This window comes from Prinia subflava, chromosome 1 (genome assembly GCF_021018805.1).
Source record: "Prinia subflava isolate CZ2003 ecotype Zambia chromosome 1, Cam_Psub_1.2, whole genome shotgun sequence".
NCBI lineage: Eukaryota > Metazoa > Chordata > Aves > Passeriformes > Cisticolidae > Prinia > Prinia subflava.
In genome coordinates this window covers 73029797-73050537 of record NC_086247.1, presented here as the reverse complement: position 1 = coordinate 73050537, position 20741 = coordinate 73029797, and the positions used below count along the sequence as shown (strand labels likewise).

The 20741-nt window shown below is 38.5% G+C and overlaps 1 protein-coding gene across 13 annotated transcripts in view; it reads left to right on the top strand.

Moving 5' to 3' along the window:
• The window catches only part of CTNND2 (catenin delta 2), a 640487-nt gene extending 624646 nt beyond the window's left edge, over nt 1-15841 (top strand). For 11 of the 13 annotated variants that reach the window (XM_063400030.1, XM_063400087.1, XM_063400051.1 and 8 more), the window contains 4 exons: nt 1827-1953; nt 5986-6117; nt 13196-13269; nt 14650-15841. In XM_063400030.1, coding sequence (XP_063256100.1) covers nt 1827-1953; nt 5986-6117; nt 13196-13269; nt 14650-14910 — 594 coding nt within the window. In that variant the 3' untranslated portion in view covers nt 14911-15841. Of the gene's footprint in view, nt 1-1826; nt 1954-5985; nt 6118-6776; nt 7827-7899; nt 8042-13195; nt 13270-14649 lie in introns of those variants that run through there. The other 2 variants (XR_010080727.1, XM_063400067.1) reach the window with 2 other exon arrangements.
• The last annotated feature ends 4900 nt before the right edge of the window (nt 15842-20741 follow it).

The window sequence follows — 20741 nt, the reverse complement described above, 5'->3', positions numbered from 1 at the left end:
ATACATGTATTTTATACATATGTACATATCATATATAGTAATTTACAATTTGATTTAAGAACTTAGGGCTTCACAGATGTTTTTCTTCCATTATCATGAACCCTCCCTCTGGCTTGGAGGATGTGGTTTGTGTAGAAACTTCTTTTTGGAGACCGGATTTCTTTTGGAAAGATTGTATATAGAAAATTTTGGTTTAAGGAAGTGGTATTAAAGACCAAGTATTTCTTTTTTTCAAGTTAGTCTTATTTTTTTTATTAATTAACTCAATTTCTCCCTTATATTTTCTTATATGACTGTGATTTAATATGAGGTGCAGTTCAGAGAAGTGCCCTAAACATGAGTGATAGAGGACAAGCAGTCACTACTGACTCCAGGGAAAGTCCTGATGGTACTGTAAAAGCAATAGCCCAGATTTCACTCTTCCTCATTTTTGTCTTTGAATTTGCAACTGAGACACATCCCTGCTTGTACAAATGCATTACATGAGGAGTACAGACATTCAGCACCTGTAGTTAGGTGTCACCTCTGTATGTCCTAATTTGTTTATAGCATTTCCCTGTACAAGAAATATGAGTTCTGTGTTCTACAAGAAATATTCCTGCTGTGTCACAGTCTTGCTGCGTTCTCTTGTCTAAGAGTCTTGTGGAAAGGGGATTTTCAAGCCATCTTCTCTCCCAAGAGTGAGGTGCCCATGGTTTCTTTGGATGGAATGAAGTCAGACAGATAACTGGTCCAAAGGCAGAGCATAGGAAGGAGTGGGATTCATTGCTGGATATGTGGAGTGGCTGAGTTAGGGGGTGGGAATATTCTTTACTACCCCAACTGTGAATTATTCTTCTGTAAGCAAGAGGAAAATTCCAACTGGTTTTTGGTAATGTTTTATTGTGCTTATTTTTATTCAGCATTTCATTGCAAAACTTTTGTTTAGCATCATGCCTGGTGCTTGACTCAATTTCCACTGAGCCCAACAGAAAGTGGGCATTTTTAAAACTGTGTGAGACTGGAAATCTCAGTGTTACTGGTTTAGATTTAACATTAAGCACTGATAAAGGCAGTTGAAATCTATGAATACTGGAGGGATTTGAAATACTATCATTTAATAAGAACAATATCAGAAGTCAGTTTATGCTGTCATGATAATTCCAGACTATATGTAATACATTTTTAAAAATGCAAAGTACATTATTTTGTATTAAAAATAATGGTGCTGGAATAAAACGTGAATTATTTAAACTTTTATTTTTGAACTAGCTGTTTCTAGTATTTGTATTACTTTGTTGCATTTTTCAATTCATCACCATTAGCATAGTTCTAAATGGAAGGAATAGAATTTCATTCTATATGCCTTGAAGAAAACTGGAACAAGGAAAATGCATTGATTCTTTTTCTCTCATGTGTGAACAAAAGAGCAGTTAGTAAAATTAAGCTCAATAGATGTGCGGTCTGGTAATCCTGGAGCTTCCCAATCTACTTATTCCAAAACCTCCCTATAAAATGGAAAATACTTCAAGCCAAAATGCTGTTCACAATGTGAAAATATAGGTGTGGGAAAAAGAGGCAGAACTATTAAACAAATAGCAAAAAACAGTGTTAATAATTTGAGGTTGAGATGTGTTATTTTATAGAACTTTCTACATTTATTTTTAATCTTGCTGTGTCAGTACAGTCAGCACATCGTGTCCTGCACCACTAACTGTATTTACCGCCCAGTGGCAGGAAGAAGTCAGCAGCCTGCTGGTGTATCCGTAGTGGAAACACCAGAGGAAAGCTTGAAGCGAGGAGCTGTGGCGTTTTCACTGACCATTGTCACATTCTTGGTGTTGCAGGATGGATGGTCACAGTATCACTTTGTAGCCTCATCTTCAACCATAGAAAGGGATCGGCAAAGACCGTACTCCTCCTCCCGCACGCCCTCCATCTCTCCCGTGCGCATGTCTCCCAACAACCGCTCAGGTAAGGCCCGGCTGAGGGAATCAATCCATCACTGACATTTTCCTGACAGCTGGATTTGTCCTCTGGTGGAAGGGCAAAAAGTGTATTCCTCACTGTCACCAAATTACCTGTTCAAAACAGGATTTTAATTTTTTTCATGAGCGCTTGGTAAAGTTTTACAGAAGAAAGATTATTCCATAAGGTTTTGTCATCAATTCTCCCAAAGTGTTTGCTTGTTGGGGATTGCCTGACTTGATCTCAGGGCAGTGGTATCCATTGGTAGCACCAGGAAGTTCAGTTGCTCACTTTCTAATCATGAAAGCCACTATGTGGTTTGTGACCATTTTACACACTTAGCAGAAGTTTAAAGACTGCTGTCAGCTTTTATTCTGGGTGTGTGTGTATACATACGCATATGTAAGTTTCACAGATTTGTCTGCACGAAGCCCTGTAACATTGACAGCATATTTACACCAGCTATTAACAATTCTGTATGATCTGCACAATGAACTAATGTAGACATCTCAACTAATGCTGTAGTGCAAATTAATTTTTCTGTCTAAAGATTGGGTAATCTTCCCCTCACTTTATTCTATGGTAGAACATACCTTCATTAGATAAAGGCATTCCCAGTGAAAAATTTTCTAGATAAACAGAGTGCATTGTCAATCTTTGGCCTTTCTGCTGCTTGTTTGATCAAATGTCGTCATTCCACAGGTACACCAAGAGTTTGGGATTAAAACTGCCAAACTTGAAATTACCATTATGCCATAGTTTGGTTTTTAAGAAAATTGTTCTGTTAATTATCTAGAAGCATCATTTTAGTCCTGCAGAACCACAACTGAGGAGATGTGAAAATGTAGCCAGAAGTACTGTGAGAGCTGCTATTCTGGTTTTAAAATCTGCCATTACACAAGTCCATAAAGGGCTCTTGTTCCATTTTTTCTTCTCTAAAATCTCATCTTGACTGTAAGTGCAAGGTACTTGAAATGTCTGGCCCCGAGATCTTAGTTCTCTCTCTTGCTAGAACCATCTTCTCACTTCTGTTACTCTAAATTTTGGATGATATTTCACTGTCGTCATCAGTTATCATAAGACTGGAAAAGCACTAATAATAGTGGCTTTTTCTGAAGGAAAAGGAGCCCATATCATTACATGCCAGTCAGTCTAGAAAACTGCTGAACAACTAATCAGAATCTGAGCAGCTCAAAGGTAGTAGGAACATATGATATTACTTAATTCTTGGAGTATATATTTCTACATAATAATGTAAGTTGCTGTGTGGCTGGTATTATCCATATCAAATGCAAACCAATTGTTCTTATTAAATCCATCTGAATTTCTGCTACAACATAATCAAAGCACTTTGCAGATAGAAAAGTCAGTAAGTACAATATCCTGTGATCAGTAAGACTCTTTCACACATTTTTCTGGATAAGCCTAAGGCAAGCTAGACAACAGTTCAGAAAACATCCTGTGTGGTAAATAAAAAACTGAAAACCATTCACAAGGAAAAGGTATCATTTATTGGAAGAATGGCAGAATGCTGTGCTTGGAGCCTAGCCTGGGTCCAATACTCTTCAGTGGTTTTAGTCATGACCCAGGTAACATGCAAAAGTTACCTATTACCTTTGTGGGTGACATAAACCTGGGAGAAGCTCATGTTCTTTGAAGGGCATTATTGAAATTCAAAGTGATCCGGAGAAATGGGAGGTAATGCTCAAAAGGGGAAAAAAATAACCAATCCTTTAAAAATAAAATATAAAGAGAATTTCTGACTAGATGAAAGTTCTTTAGAAATTATCTGGGGATTTTTGTCAGTTTCACACATGAATTGGAAGGCTGAAAAATCAGGATATGAGAATATATGAAGTGATCTGTAATTGTTTAACTCAAGTCAAAGAGACATGAGATGGAGAGAGTGGGAAGAGGTACACACCAAGTCTTCAAGCACATAACAGCCAGCCGTGAAGAGGAATGGTGTGAACTTTTTCTTCTCTCATAGCAGACAAATGGAAATAATGAGCAGCCAGGAGTCTAGCTAGACATCAGGGAACATTTTCTAGCAGTGGGGAAAGAAAGCACTGGAACAGAGTGCTTGGAGCAGTTATGTGATCTCTGTCATTAGGGATCTTTAGTTCCAGGTTAAAATTTGTCAGGAGTTATGTTGATAAACTGGATCCTACCTTAGGGTAAAGAGTTGAAGTAAACGAACTCACACCATCCTGTCCATCCCTAGAAGTGGGTGATAACAGGCTCAAACTACTGTAGAGAGCTCTGTATTCTTTTCTGTGTCCTTTAAGAATTAGAGCAGAAAAACATTATATCAATTTTCAGTCTTATATCAACCAAAGTCTTCATCTTTGCTTCCAGTAAAAACTCTGAAAGAGGGTGCTTCTGCATTTTAACGCTTGCCAGAAAGTAGTTTTCCTCCCATGGGAAGAGGAAGGGAATTCCCACAGGGAACAGAGAGAGATGATTTTATCTGTATCAGTCAATTTTGTTCAAAACAGCGGAGTGTTTATAACCATTACCAGAGGATGTGAAACAATATGTGTCTCTCTGCTGGCAGCTTTTTCAAGGTTTGTGTTCTGGCCTGCTCCCCATTAGACTCGAGCTGCCATTAGCTGATTTGGTAGTTTAACGTCATGTTTCTTTCTATCTGCTGGATTATCAGCTTTAGATTTACATCACTGCTGACAAACAGTTTAAAAGCAATCCCCAGTTCTAATGGCTTCATAACAAAGAACATCTGTCCCACATTTGCTCTGTAAATTCAAAGGCCAGGGCCAGCAAAACTGATTGAAGCAGAATTCAACATCACTTGTGTTTCCCTGCTCCATGGTTGAGTGCAAGTACTTCACTGTTGCTTAACTAAAAATGTAATGTGGTTTGGAGGTGATGGAAGATGTGACTCAAGGTCAAGCTTCACAAAGAGTTTAACATTTTTAACGTTGCCTTTTTTTTCTTTTCCTTGTTTTTGAACAAAGGCATTGTTACTGTTTTTTGAGCTTATTTTTATGTATCGTATACCTGGGTGGAGGCAGGGGAGTGTATGGGGGTAAGCACCAGCACTTCAATTATTTTTGTACCACTGTGTCCTTACGAGGCTCTGGGGGGCTCTGCCACTCACCCTGTGCTCCTTTTCCTGCCCTCCACCACACAGAAAGTGCTCTTTATCGACCAACACCTAAATATATTGAAGTCACTTCACTTCAAAGCCTTTTTTTTTCCTTTTGCTTTTCTCCTTTTCCTAAGCAATGCAAGCTCTAAGGCTCCATGATCAGTGCCAGTGATCATCTCCACATTCTCCAGTGTGTGAGACTTGAGTATAGAACCCAGTTCTCTTTTTTGTTACCTGTACTTTCCTCCTTTTAGCTGTACCATGAGTATAGGTGATGAAGGATTTCATTTTAATAAAAATAGCTTAAAGTAGCAGTTGTTGCTTTAATGGCACATATAGATATTTAAAGACGGAAAAATTATTTGAGTTACCTTTAATTGTTAGGCATTCTTTGGTATATGTTTTCTAGGGGAAACAGGCTTTCTTTTCTTTCCTTTCCATCAGAGTAACTTAATTGTTTTGTTTATTTTCAAGAGAAAAGGGAAGAAAACAATTTTGTAAGGGTTTTTTCCACACAGTTGGAAGTTAGCAATCTTCTCAATGGAAATAAAGTAACCATTTTGAGGAAAAAAATGGGAATGCCAGTACCAGAATGTTTTGACAAGTTAAAGAAATTGAAAAGCTAAAGGAGAAAAAAAATATTGTTGTACTTTTTTTAAATAGAGATCATCTTAGATATTTGATGTAAGTAAAAAGAAATTTAACATTTAGAAATAAAATTATGTTTGCAGTTGATTGTCCAGTTAATACATTTGCCTTGTCCACAAAATAACAGCATTTCTTCTTTTCCTCCATAATGTGGTAGTGTTTCTTCAATCAGCTTCATGTTAGAAAACTTAACATATAAACTTCACTGAAATACTTACTCAAGAGTCAAACCCAACATTTAGTCATATGGTTTTAAAAAAAAATCCATTTTTGTTATCTAGCAAGTGCCCCAGCCTCACCTCGGGAAATGATCAGCCTAAAAGAAAGAAAAACAGACTATGAATCAACTGGAACTAACGCCACTTACCATGGAAATAAGGGAGAACACACTTCTAGGAAAGACACCATGACAGGTGAGATTTTGCTTGCATAGCATATATAAAAATCAGAGTGCTGATTTTACAAGATTGGCTGGGCTTGCTGCACTGTAAAAAAGGGTCAACCTGCTTTGGTTAATTCCCAAGTTTTAGCCAACTTGAGAAATACAACTGAAGATATATTTGAATGAGTACAACACTATGTAAAAATTATTTGTGAACACCATAGTTCTTCACAGAAGAAAGGCTCTGAATCCAATTTTGCATGTCTTTTTTAAATTTTACATTTGTTTTCATTTCAGAAGGAAGTTGGTTGATCACTCTGAATTAACTGGTATATTTGAGCACGTGCAGTGACACCTAACATCTGTCTTTTGCAGGGAATGCTCTCCAGGATCAGTTAACTCATTTTGTATGTCAGTATTCATGGGAAATTTGTGGCTCTTTGTAAAGTCTATCCATGTTACTTTCCCAGCTGGGCTGATCTAAATACAGTAATTTTCTCTGTGTTGTGGCATCTGTTGCAGGTTTCTTTGAAGGCCTCTCTTCCCCAGTGAGCTCATTAATCTCTTAGCATTTCAGTAATTAGGAAATTTGGTGTGCTTTTCCCAGTGCTGTACCTCTTCATGTTGGTCCCCATCACCATTGTACAGGCTTATATAACCATTACTGAACTTTTTGTCACGTTTACATAGTGCCAAGCATCACCATCTCCTCCTCTGTGAATGCTGCCTTGGGGCAGGCAAAACATTACAGTGAGAAGTCTGAACGCCTGTTACCTTCTCCCATGCGCTCTGCAGAGGTCTTGCTCACCAGGAACATGGTGACTCAGCATCAATCCATCCATAAGATCCATGAGATCCATCTTTCAAGACTCAGGAGATGAGGACACTCACACTGTATCTACTATGCTATATGTGCTTATGTAATCAAAACCTAAAGACCAGCCTTGGAACTTGTGTGAAAATGCAGTATGGAATGTTAATTACCCTGAAGGTGAAAATCTGAAGAGAAGAATGACAGTCAAGAGCATTTGGAAACCACAGAAATTAGGAGTGTCCTGAATTACTTCTGTGGGGTGCTGCGGGAAAGTGCAGAAGATTCAGTCAAGGTATTGCATTTTATGTGTCTGTAATGTTTTGAGTGTTTGATAGTCACTGTATGAGGTGGTTTTCTATAACAAATCAGTGGCCCTTACTTGGCTGATTGTGAAGGACAGAACTGAAGTTTTTCAGCTGTTTGTCAAGGGTCCATAAAGGGTGAATCTCTGAAAAGGAAAAGGCAGAAACAGCAGTATTTTGTTCTAGCTGTATCTGTAAATTCAGACTAGCAAATTATATCAGAAAGTTCACCAAAATAAGTGTCTCCATGCTGAAAATTTGTGTTTCCTTGCACTTAGTCTTGTCTCTCTCTACACATTTAAAAAATGGGCTTTTCTTTTTCCACACCCCTTTTCATTTTCTTTTTAACTGTGGTGTTTTTCTTCTCCCATTCCTACTTCACTTATTTCCTTTCTCTCGCAATATGATTTTCAGATGGTGAGGTTTGTACTGCCTCAGCAACCTTCAGTCCACTTTGATTTTTGCACTGTGTTTTCTTCTAATATTGTCTAGTATTTTGTCTATTTTTATTTATTATTTGGGTGGGCTTTTAGTGGACTTGATACTCAGCATCATGCTCAGCTATCAACTGTCTTTCCAGCTCCTGAGCTCAGTGAGGGGGAAAAAAATCAAACAAATTCAAACCAAAAAGTGTAATATTTCACAATCTTACATTAGCAATGTAAAAATAAATATGGAATTAATCTCTCTCTTTCAGATCACCAACTCTCTACACGTTTGGTCTAAGCTCAAATTAAGCACCACTACAAGAACAAAAGAAAATTACGGAAGGAGTTTTGCTCATCAACGCTCAGCATGGAATTTGTGTAACACCATTGTAGCTCATTAAATAATAAATATTTGATTTAAAAAACATGAAATCAGTGTCTGTGATTTTATGAGACATTTTGACTTTACTTGAGTGGCCTAGTACAAGTTCATGTCCCAAGTTTCTTGCGTTGCCTGTTTTTCAGTGCATTGCAGCCAGTTCGTCCATGTGGATGGGACTTGGATAAATGTTTTCTCAGGTTCCACTTGGCATACACGTATTTTGAGCTGCTCTTCCACTTTTGTGCCCAGCTGATGTATTACACAAAGCTTTCTTTGACTTACAGATTTTACACTGAGTGTAGAGCCACAACTGAACTCCCAATTTATCCATGACTGTCTCCATGCTCTTCTCCAAAGCTCTTCTCAGTTTATAGTTGAAAAATTTTATGACCTTTGGGCTGAGACTGAAATGAAGGTTTTTTGATAGATTTTCGAAGTAGGAATGTTGGCTTCCTGCCATCCTGAGGATTTGTCAGGAAACCTCTGGGGAAAATGGAGAATCTATGAAGTAAACAGTTTGGCTGAAGATGATAACTTACATTGATTTCATGAGGATAGCTAAAAAAAATAGAGGCACAGTATCAAAGTTCTCATTGCCCTCTTCACAGGTTTATGATGCCTTTTATATTTACTGTCCATTTTGTTCTCTCTGTAGAAAATAATAACTGATAATAAAATTTTGTCACCTAAAGTATATTTTTAAGACAAAAACTTCAGTTTAGGGAACTGTAAGTGCACGTGATAATGTTATTTATGCCATGGTGTTTTCCTTCAGAACAGGGAAGTTAAGGTTCCTGTGTACCATCATGAGACTGCTTCTTTGAGGTTTCTTTTACTTTTTTAGTTCCCTCACTGAACTAATATGTACATCATAGTCTACACACTGTGCCTTCTCTTCCAGCAGCGGAAAAAAACCTTCTGATTAATTTATTTTTCCTTTGGTTGTAAAGAATCAATCATGAATACTTCTGTTATTTTAACTTACTGGCAAGTCCATGCATATGCAGAACACAAAAAACCACCATCAGATGTCACAGGTGCTCAGGATGATGATGATTATTGTTATTATTATTACTTTCAGAAACTGTATGCACTGTAATTTTTTTCTCACTCCCTTACCTCATTTTTCACTGTGCATGAAGGTGGCAGTGGTAGTGATAGGTAATGATCTCTGTTACCTAAGATTTGTGACATTCGGAAGCATTTTCCTTTATTGTTTTGAACTAAATTTCTTAAAATGGAGACCTGCTGCTTGTAGCAGGAAAAGCAGATTACACGACACCAGATGAGAATGACTACCTGTCCAGCTGAGCTGTCCTTTCTCACTATCAGTTTGTGTTCCTGAGGGCAAAAGGCTAGCATCTTGTTATTCCAAAGTGTCTGTAAGTGTGTTCAGAGTAAGTACTTCCAAGATCTGAAAGCCATGAATCAAGTGACCAGGATATATTGGGATGAATTTGGTCAATGACATCATTGTCACATAAACCACTGAGTAACATAATTTTCAATGTTTGTCATCTTTAAAGAAAACTGCTATGGGGAACTATGTGCCTTTTTTTTTTAAACCGGTATCACCTTGAAGACTGAACAGAAGGGAGAAAGAAAAATATCTTTCTATAATATCCTTTATGCAAGTGAACCACAAAGTACTGCAGGTTGATCATAGTATTCATTTTAGAATGCGCATAATTTTGCCTACCAGAAAGTGTCTCTTCAGCATTGTCAGGTACTGATGTTTAGAGACTGCATAAAATATGCACTTAAACATGCACACTCGTCACTCCTCTATTAATTTAATTTTCAGCTAGTTCTCACATCTCTGTGAAGAAATGTGGCTGCAGAAATATCACCATCTCTTACTCCCTTCTCTCCTTTCCCTTCTCTTGCCATTTTTATTTAAAAAAAAAAATTCGTTGACTTCTCTATTTGTTTTACAATTTTATTATGATGGTACATATACAATATTATTAGGAAAAATCAGGTATTAACCACACAATATCTGTCCATTCATCTAGCTCATTCTCTTTCTTTTATATTTGTCCTCTACTTTTGGACAGCAAGAGTCAACTGTTCACTGAAGCATGGCAGAGTGGGAATGGAGTTCCCAGGGATGTCACCTGCATGTTCAGAAGCAGGTGCTGGAGCAGGGCTACATTCGTTGCTAGCAGCTACATTGCTTGACTTACATTTCCTCCAGAATCAGAATTACCTCAACCTCTAAGCTAGACTAAGCCAAGATTTCTCATTCTTGAACTCCTGGCATTTATTTTCAAGCAGTTTGTGTCTCACTGTTCTTATTGCTTTAAGAAAAGATTACTAACGGTTTGAAAGTTTGTGGGTTTTTTTAAATTTTAAACTTTCAAATTTGTATCCCCATCACAGCGGTGAAATCAGCAATACAGAGCTTCCAACTATTTTCATAAGCTGAAACTATCCATTATTTTCCACTGCAGAATATGTGATCCAAGAGACCGTAAAACTTCAATCTGGTATGTGACATTTGTGAGCACATCAGTGAAAATGTCACAGTAGTGCACTGGACAGCTACACACCAACTCTGAACTGTTTTTAGGTTTATAGTAGTCATGGCTGATAGCAGCACATATGTACCACATGTCTTTTTATATATCAGTATGGAAAGGTCATAACCTCCCTCTTGGTGTCTGATTGCCTGAAGGAACTACATACAAATTAGCATGAGTCTAGTTTGCTCTTTTTCATCAGATTCTTCATAATACCCTCAGATGTTGCCCCTTGTACCAGTCTTTTACTCTTGCCATCAAACAACCATGAACAGCATTGACCTGTCTGAACTCAGTATGTTCAGTTGTGTCTGACTAGAAACTTGTATGCATGAAACTTCAAACCACTTACCTTGATTGTGGTTTGTGATTTGTGGCACATATGATTGTAAAAACAAAACGGTTGCAAGACGTTCTTCCTCTGTCTATGACATTGAATGTCAATTTAACGTTTTTTCAAGAGCGGGGACTTCACAAAATGGATATCTGAAACAGCTGAGTATCTTTAGATCTTGAGAAGAGGAATTTATATAACAAAACTTCTGCCATTTTGTGGTACAAGCAAGAAAAACAGCGTTAAAAAGATGATATCAAGAAAAGATCTGGCAGCTGTACTACTGAGAGTCATGTTGCCATGAGATGCACCATAAAGAGCAATGTTGATGCAAACTTCTCTAATACTAAAGACTCATCAGGAGGGGTATTTTTAAACACTACAGCAGAGGCTGCAGCTGGAATGCAAAGGAACCCACTGAAATGACAGTAAAGTCTCAAAAATCCCTTAAGTGACAAATTTAACCTGAACAGTGAGAGCCTCTGCAGATCAACTCTTTGGCATTAATGTGGACAACCAAAGAAAACTACTCAAGCACTACTTTCCATTGTTTCACCTGTTTCTGTTATGGCCTGTTGGCATACAGGTAGAATTAAGAGTACCTACCACTGGAGGAGCCCAACCAGCATCTGTCACTAGAGTTCGTGTTCTTGCCACCTTAAAAAAAAAGGGTCATGCTGCACTTGGAGACCTCCAGGGCTCTTCTCTATTTCCTACAGAGGACTCTGCACTTTCTTAGTTATTGCATCCAGCTCTTCAAGGAACAAGAGAGGTTTAACCCCTATCAATTAATGGTTATGAAGTGAAAAGTCTCTTTTTCCAGCTGCCAGAGCTCATCAAGCCACCATATAAGCCCTGTCTTTATCCTGTTTTCACAAACATGGTGCAGATCTTTAAGAAAAAGCATCTGAGATCTGTAAAGCAGCAACATGCAGCAGTGCGTCAAACTGACAGAAATTACACCCTCAGCATGGAACCCATGGCAGATGTGAAGATCAGAACTGATGCATTCCAGTCAGCTTTGGCTGAAGGCTGTGCCATTCCTTTCTTCAGAAAGGATGCAGTGATAGGGAGGAAAGGTAGAGGAAATTTTATGTGCAGAGGTCCGTGCTTGCACACTGCCAAAGAGAAAAAGAGCTTATATCTTCAGAAACGTGGTTCTTCCGAGTGATGTAACTAGCATGAATCCTATACTGAGCTTTCAGGTCTGATGCTCAGCACTTGCCATCACAAGGTTTGAGCTGTGAAAGTATTTAAGCCACTCTTGGTGCCTCCAGGTTTTATACCATTGCACAGAGACCTGAGAGAGGTCATGAGCCACATGTTTCAGTTCCACTGATGATGGATTCACAACTACTCAATTCTTACTTTCAGGCCTGTTCTTTTATAATAAGAGTCCTCATAAATAATTTAATCATTGGTTAGAATGTCTGCAAAGTTAATGACTCATGAAAAGTGTGCAGCAGCCACTCAAAATGCTACCTTTTCGTAGTCATTCAAATATGAGAAGTAACTACAGCTGTTCAAGTCCTACCAGCAAACTAAGCTTCAGCTACATTCCCAAATCAGGGGGATCACTGGAGTCAGCTTTGCAAGGAAAATCCTTTGCTTTTCATTTGGGATTTTTGGGACAGGGTCAGAAATCATTTTTTTCCAGACTATATATTATCCTCATTCTCTTTAGAAATACTTCAAGTTTCAAACTCATAGCTCAGTTTTGTCTGTGCATTTGAGAGTAGGACATCTGAGAAGAAAGTGACAGCAGTGACATCTGGATTTGAGTCATGGATTTGAGACTATCTTGGCCAGACCTCTTCAGTGTAACTAATATTACTTTTTGCATAACTTGTTTGCCACTTATGTTTAATCACTTTATGCTTGAATAATTTCATGATGAAGCAAAATGACTGTAGGATTAACAATCCACATTGTCCAACTGAAGTGAAAGAACTGGAATGTTTCTTAATCTCAATATTTGCGACTGCTGTTTGTTGCGTGTGTTACATAAGCCCATCTATAACCTGAAATTTATTACTGAATGCAAGTTTTATATGAAATTATTTTGTTGATGCATATAAGAAGTGCACAAGATTGTTATGAACATGACATGGAGCCTGTTGCCATTAAGAAATAAATACCAAAGAGATGTATGTACACCAAAGCAAAGATGATGACGATTCATTGGGAGGAAAAGTCTGCAGATGCTTATAAAGACTTTGGAGTGTGAGAAACAGGCTTTGTATGATGTATTTAATGAAGAATTCATTTTAAGGCCAAAGAGGTATGTTTGGTAAACCTGCTTTTGCCTTCCTTTTCTCTCTTTGCAGCTCAGAACACTGGAATCTCAACTTTGTACAGGAATTCATATGGTGCGCCTGCTGAAGATATCAAACATAACCAGGTAAGTACAGAGACTAAAAGGTTACTATTCCAGATGGCAAAAGACCTGCGCAACATTGTATATGGAAATGGAAGGAAAATACCAGAAATTTTAAAATATCACAAATAAACAAATTGCTTCATGTAGAATTTTACTGCTATGACCAAATTAAACACCTGTGTTTAAATATGGGAAATGAAATGAGGTCCTGAAGGTCAGTTACACCTTGATAGCACTTCTAGAAATAGAAACTAGAGTAGTAAAAACTCCTTTGTGCAGTTGTAATATCGGGCCAAACTTGTAAGATCCCTTGTGGGACTGCTAAAAGTAGTGAACTTAGGCAGCCTTTTTAATGCCTGCCTAGAGTCCAATACAGATATTAGTTTTGAACAAATACCATGGAGTTTGGGCCACAGCAGTGCGACTGTTCCTGCCATCTTGAGGGAGCATCACTAACATGGGCAGGGCAGCAGGATCCACAAACTGTTCTCACATCGGTCTCTGAGCATCAGTGTTCCCGGTGATAACCATGTGAGGAATGACAGGCTACGTCATTTTGCAGTCACAAAGTCTGCCCAAACTTACAGAGGTGGCATGAAGCAGAAGAAGGTTTTCCAGAATAGTCAGCATGTGTTGATACATTTCAGATTTCAATAAAGTCCGAACTATAAAATCAGAGTTTCACTAGGGATGTCTGAAAAAAAAGTATGGCAACCTTAGGGTAGAGGAGTGTCTGAGATTTTTTTTTTTCTGCTTATCATAAACATTCCAGCTTCAAGGCAACTAGCTGAAATGTACCAACAACACAACATTGTCCATATGAAGTGTTGAGGAGGTGTAAAGAAGATGCTTCTGCTTAACAGTAGCAGAAGAATCTATTTCAGGCACTTTTCTCATGTCAGTGCCCTGAAGACTGCAAATGATTTTTAAGGATATGGTGTCACCTTTTCCCCTAAATCTCACTTCAGTCAAAGGCAGCTGCAAAATGTTTAGCATCTTTGGAGTGCAAATTGATTACATTTAAATTCTTCAAGGCTGAGTTTTAGTCACCAGTATTTGCATTATACAGCTGCAAGTTACACACAGGTTGTAGTTACAAAAGTGAGGTAAAAGCTATGCTGGATGAACTACTTTGGACATAAACTAGCACCTTTTGCAGCAATAATATTAAATAATAAATATATTTGATAATAATAATGCTATTAACTAAATGTAAAGATATAAAATGACAAGGCAGAGCTGTGGAATTAATTCACCATTAAAGCAGTGCTTTGAACAGAAGTTAAGATAATGCACGATTTTGTATTTTTAGCATGAAAAACGTAAGTGGGATTTATTCCTTCCATCCTGTTGGCTACAATAAGTTGTATCTGAGAAGCTGTGGGTATTGCTGTCTTTCAGGTTTCAACACAGCCAGTTCCACAGGAGCCCAGCAGAAAAGATTATGAACCATATCAGCCATTTCAGAATTCAACAAGAAACTATGACGAGTCCTTCTTTGAGGACCAAGTGCATCATCGTCCGCCTGCAAGTGAATACAACATGCACCTGGGACTAAAGTCAACTGGCAACTATGTCGACTTCTACTCAGCTGCTCGTCCCTATAGTGAACTTAACTATGAAACAAGCCACTATCCAGCCTCTCCCGACTCCTGGGTTTGAGACTTGGGCAGATACAAAAGCTCCAGGAACTGTGCATGTGCATGCATACCACGAGACATTTTTTTTTCCTGCAAATTTAGTTTGTTAAAGCCTGTTCCATAGGAAGGCACAGATAACCAGTATGGAAAAAATTAAGAGATTTTTTTAGAAGGCTAAAAGAAAGCTAAACCTGGGAGTAATTAGACAGAAATATATATATACATATATATATTTTACAGTGTGGGGCAACTTTACTGTTGGCCTGTAGAGTCTGAAGTTCAGTGCTGTATATTGAACGTGGCTGAAGGAAGGAGGAAGAACATGACAGTGGATCTGGGTCAAGAGTTAAGCACAAGTTACTGAGCAGCGTACATACGTTATGGGGAACAGCTTCTCACACTTTGTTTAATATCCTCATTCATTGTGAATCTAGGCTTCAAGTTGCATTTGGGGTTTCCTCTGTACAGCAAGATGTTTCTTGCCTTTTGTTAATGCATTGTTGTAAAGTATTTGATGTACATTACAGATAAAAAAAGAAGGTGCATTGTGTATATTACACCAATGCCACAGTGTTTCTTCATCTATGGTTCTAAATATTGCTTCAATTTCAAATTTTGAAAGATGTATGAATTTCCAGTTCTTTTGTTTTCTTTTCCCCGGTGCGTTTTAACAAAAAAAAAAATCAAAAAAAAAAAATCAAAAAAAACAAAAAGGAATATTTAGCAGTATTGTTTGTTCTGATATGTGAATTTGTTTGTGGCAACTCAAAAAAAAAGGCATTCAGCAGTTTCTGACAATTAACATTCATCATTCCACACTCCTTGTCAACAAAGTGCTTTTTCACTGCCTAAAATTTTAGATGTAGATATTTGAAATAGATTTTTTTCATTTATACCAGTTTTCTTTATGATGATACAGTGTTAAAAGAAAATAAATTACAATTGATCTGTCATCCATATTTGCTAAGAATGTCTATTTCCAAGAACCTACCATACAAATACACATTCTTACTCATGTGTGTCCACGTATGCATAGTATTCCGTGTGCGTGTTTGAGTGTGTGTGTTTGTGTGGCGTAAGACTTCTTTTCATCCAATGTTCTCCTTGTTAAGCTTCAGTTTTTGTTTGATTTTCAGTTCTTTTAAACAGTGGAAACTCCAGTATGTGCTTTCTCTTACTCACTTCTGTAACCATCGATAGCAATTCAACATTGCTAGGCCACATGCTCACAAAAGAAGGGGTAGCTGATTTTTTATCACCAACTCCATCACCCTTAGGTGCCATTTCCTTTAAAAAAGCATCTTTTGATCTCCTCTTGAGGAAATTTCACTGTTCTCCAGCCACTAATCAGTAAGTGCTCAAGGAAGGCAGAGTTTGATCTTGCCATCTCCTTGAGGGAATGAAAAACTAAGACCCATCGTACTTTAATCTGGACTCTCCAAACTCTTTAGACTACAGAGGGGTCCAATTCTTGAACCATTAAGACAATCATTTATTTTAACCCATACCAAAAATAAAACCCAACACCCAGAACACATTCCTCAAATATGAAAATAAAGACCATTTCTCTGCATTTAAAGTGAAATTCTAAAAAATGTAAGGGACAAAGAATACTTTTTTTAAAAAAAATTTAAAAGAACAGCTACATAGGCTAGGAGGCCAGAAGAGCTGTTATATTCATCTTAGCTCTTGTAATGCTGGAAGGAAAAAAGAAGCATTTCTTCATTTCTGTGATTCAGGCAACAAACAGTTCAGCATACAGTTTTCAGAGCATAAGACACTAATGGAGTAGTTGTAAATTGCTTAAATTGCCAATAAGGAATTTGTTTCAGGTTGCAAACATTTCTGTGGTTAGTCACTGTAATAGTTTTAACATCACCTGGCACACTTTTGGCTGTGTGCAGGGGGAGAAGTCTCTCACAAGTCATCACCTGCTCTCTAGGATGCAGCCCAAGTAGTTCATGCAGGCGGGTATTGTGACGTAGAATTGGTTTATTGGTAATCTAGGACTATAGTTTAATCTTTTTGGCAGCTTTTCCCAGTGTACGATATGTAACCTTTGCTCTTTGTAGTAAACGGGGAAAAAAATAGCATGCAAAAAAATTTTTAAAAAATTTCAGAAAGGGTGGGTGGGGGGGGCACAGTGGGCCAGATGTATAGTGAGGTAGATAAAAATACTATTCATAGTTTTGGACACAGGTTGTTTATATTTTATTTATTACATTGATTTTAATAAGTGACATTTGCAGTGCTCTTTTGAACAAAGCACATTTTCAGTATAAAAAGGTTTTTTTTATAAAGAATGTCACTCGCAACTGGAAGTTCTTCTTGACTGCCTGACAAGCAGCAGGCTGGGGCAGCTCTCCAGGCGCAGGTTTGCCAACAGGCCAAGGGATTGCATCGTTCTGTTCGAAGTTCTTAGGACAGGAGATTATTGTAAGTTGGATATATTTCCATTCCTCAAACTACTGAAATGCCCACATTGCCCTCTTTCAGCTCCTCTTAGGAATTACTTGGAGTCAAATGTTGACCATTGCTCAAGTGAGAGATTCTGGATTGTTGACGTGGCATAAAATATCTTTTGTCTATACTTTGTGTTGGTTTGTTTCCATTTTCCTGTAGTGGCAAGTGCTCCGACTGATAACGTTCGCTCTTGCTGTACTGGGTTTTGAGAAGGTGTTGAATTACCTGGCTTCTTTTCCAGGTTTGGAAACACAACACTGCCGCCATACTGAGCAAGATACATATGATGCATTCTTTTTAATACTGAGGAAAGTATCATTACCTATTGCTGTTCCCTTCATTCTTGTACTAGATCACACACAGAAATAGAGAAGAAACAAAACTGTTAAAAATGTATAAAATGCAATTGATGTACTGTAAAATGTCGGATTTTTTTTTTTTTTTTAACAAGCTTCGTATTAGAATCTTGTTCAGCTGTGTAGAGCTATATAAATCTCACTGTTTTATTAAATGCTGTTTATGGTCTGGAAGGAATGGTTAACCTATCTCAAGATTTAACAAATTTGCACTAACATGAGCAATATTGGTTTGAAAAAAAATAATATGAATCCAATATTTAAAAGATAAACTATGATTTTAAAGGTATATTAACACTGAAAGTACATTTTGACAAATAACATATTTAAGCCCAAAATATAAATGGTTATGTCAGATAACACAAAAGAACTATAACAATATAGATTGAGAAAAAAAAAGTGTTTCACTGTACATGTTGTTGCTAACATGTACAAAGACAAACTCATATTGACGTATTTTCTATTAATAAATCCTACTGTATTGTGGAGAATCACTGGTCATAGTGCAGTATGTTTAAACTCAGAAGTTGCCTCCGTGGAAGCTGCCCAGCTTCACACAGCAAGCAGACCCCTGCAATGTAGGTATTTTAAATACTAAGCAGATTCCTAACTTTCAGATCTCAAGTCGGTCACTGCCCCCTCCCTCTCCACAAGGCTGATGAGCACAGCCTGCTCTACATCAACCCGGGGAAAGATATTTTTGAGAACACCCAGGTCACCCCTAATTATGTCTGCAAGGGCTCAGCTGCCCACCACTACTAAAGAGAGTTTATCTACACCCCTAGAAAAAGCCTGAAAACCTCGAGGCTGGTGCCACTGGATAGTAACATGCTGTAAAATATATTATCTTGGCCACAGGTTACATCAACCACAGCCAAGAAACAAAGAGCAAAACATTAATTTACTTGTGCATTGCTGGAAGACCCAGCACGCAGTGCATGTAAAGGCTCAGGAATAATTGTTTCCTGGGTTCCATGAGCTTGCAGAAGCGTCCTGCCAGCAGACTTGCAACTCGAATCAGAAATGCTGACTTTTTTTATACACCTTGGCACAGCACAGGCTGTGCACGCCAGTGCACGGCAAGGGAGGCTTTCTCTGGCAGTGTTGCTCATCCTCTCCTGCCAGCAGACAGAAAGAGCCCTGAGTTTAGAGTTACTGCTTGTATTGTGAGAGGGAGAGATGGAGACAGAAGTCCTGAACCAGGGGGAGGAAACAGAAAGGCCTAAAAAAACTCTCAGAGTTTGTGCATGAAGACAGATCCGCACCCATAATTACTAACAGTGGGATAGACCCAACAAGAGATTTTATACAGCCAGATCTTCAAATATTACCATGAAGTAATGTAATGAGCATTTAATAGCAGCAGCATGATGCACACAAGGATTTATGCTAGGAAAGTGGGAGGGAGCAGCAGAGAGGAGTCACACGTCACCACTGGGCACTTCCAGCTCCAGCCAGCAGATGCTGGGCATGTGGGCAGAGACTGCTTACTGCTGTGAAGGAGAGGGCAGAGGGATGACTCTTGGGAAAAAACTTTAGGTCCAAGCCTTTCAGACTTGGTCAGAACAACATCAGCTAAAACAGAGGCCAGTTTTGCAAATCCCTTGCCCCACTGTCCTCAATGGCAGAGTGAGGTTCCCCGTAGCAGACACATGGACATGGTGCACGTGGGGGCAATCCTATCAAGGGCCCAGCTTGCAAAGGCCCTTTTGTCTCAGCTGGAAAGTACCTGGTACAGGTGTGTGTCTGACAGCCACCAGGGCAGGGCTGAGCTTGTTCAGCTGCTGCAGCCACTTTCAGTTTGAAGTCCAGCACTTTCCCTGGAGGGCAGATGGGCACCAACATCCGCCAAAGAAGTGTGCAGTCCTGGCTCTTTCCCAGGGACTAGACAGTTTCTAAATAGTGGCCTAAAGCCAGTTTCAGACATTTAGGCTGAAAGGGAGAGGTTTGTGTTTCATCCCTAGTCAAGAGGGCTGAAGTCTGTGGTTGATATCTGTAAGGAGAGGAGCATCCCCACCTTCCAGGCTGTTCTAGAAGGCAAGTGAGAAGAGCTGTGCTGGCTATCGCACACCTTTTGGCAACCTGCGTTAGGAGCACTTGCTTCTAACTCATGCTCTACTCTTCTAAAGGTCAAACCAGACAACTCCACATAACACAAATATTTCTACTTCTTCCATCCCAGTGCTCCCCTTGGGTTTTGCACCATCTCAGCTGGGACACATCAGTCAAAAGAGCAGCACACCACAGTCCTCTGCAAGTCCAGCAAGGCACCTGCATGGGTACTGGTGCTAGTCAGGTGCAGTGCTCTAGCAGGACACCATGCCTATTCATTATTCTTAAACCTAATTCTCAATCAAACTTGCTTTAGTATTTTTAGTGCAACTTTCAAAGCAGTTTCCTTCCTCTGTGAGCATTGGTATTGCTTTGCCAGAAGAAAGTGCACACTAAACTCTTGCAAACTGTAAATGTTTAGCTTACACCCAATTTCAAAGCCTATGGAAGTCCCTGGGAAGATTTCCATCAGCTTCACCAGGCCCAAGTGACAACTGGTGAAGAATTGGTACAACCTTCTCAAAGGATGTGCACATCAAGGTCACTCTTGCCAGCATATCAAAGGCTGCAACCTTGTAATATCTAACAGGAGGAAAAAGTCATTTGCTAGTACCTGTCTGTCAAAATTTACTCTAGAGCCTTTGCCTTTCTGCACTTTTACTTTCACTGCTTTCAGAGAGTGACATAGATAAAAAGTACTCACAGTGACTGATAGTTGCAATTAATTTCAGTAGTTTGGATGAGTAGTTTCAGATGCTGAAATACCTTTCTTTTCCAAGCAGGTAAAATCTGAAACTTGCCACTAAACCTAAGAAAGCAAAATAGCAGTGGTTTGCAGATTCATTATTTTTCACAAATTCAATTAAAATAGTAACTCTGGCTACGGGGGCTGATTTTTACATCATTTATTTATTTTACATTAATGTTGCATAGGCTGAAAGTGTTGATAATTAAACATCAAGACAGTAACTTGTTTAATAAT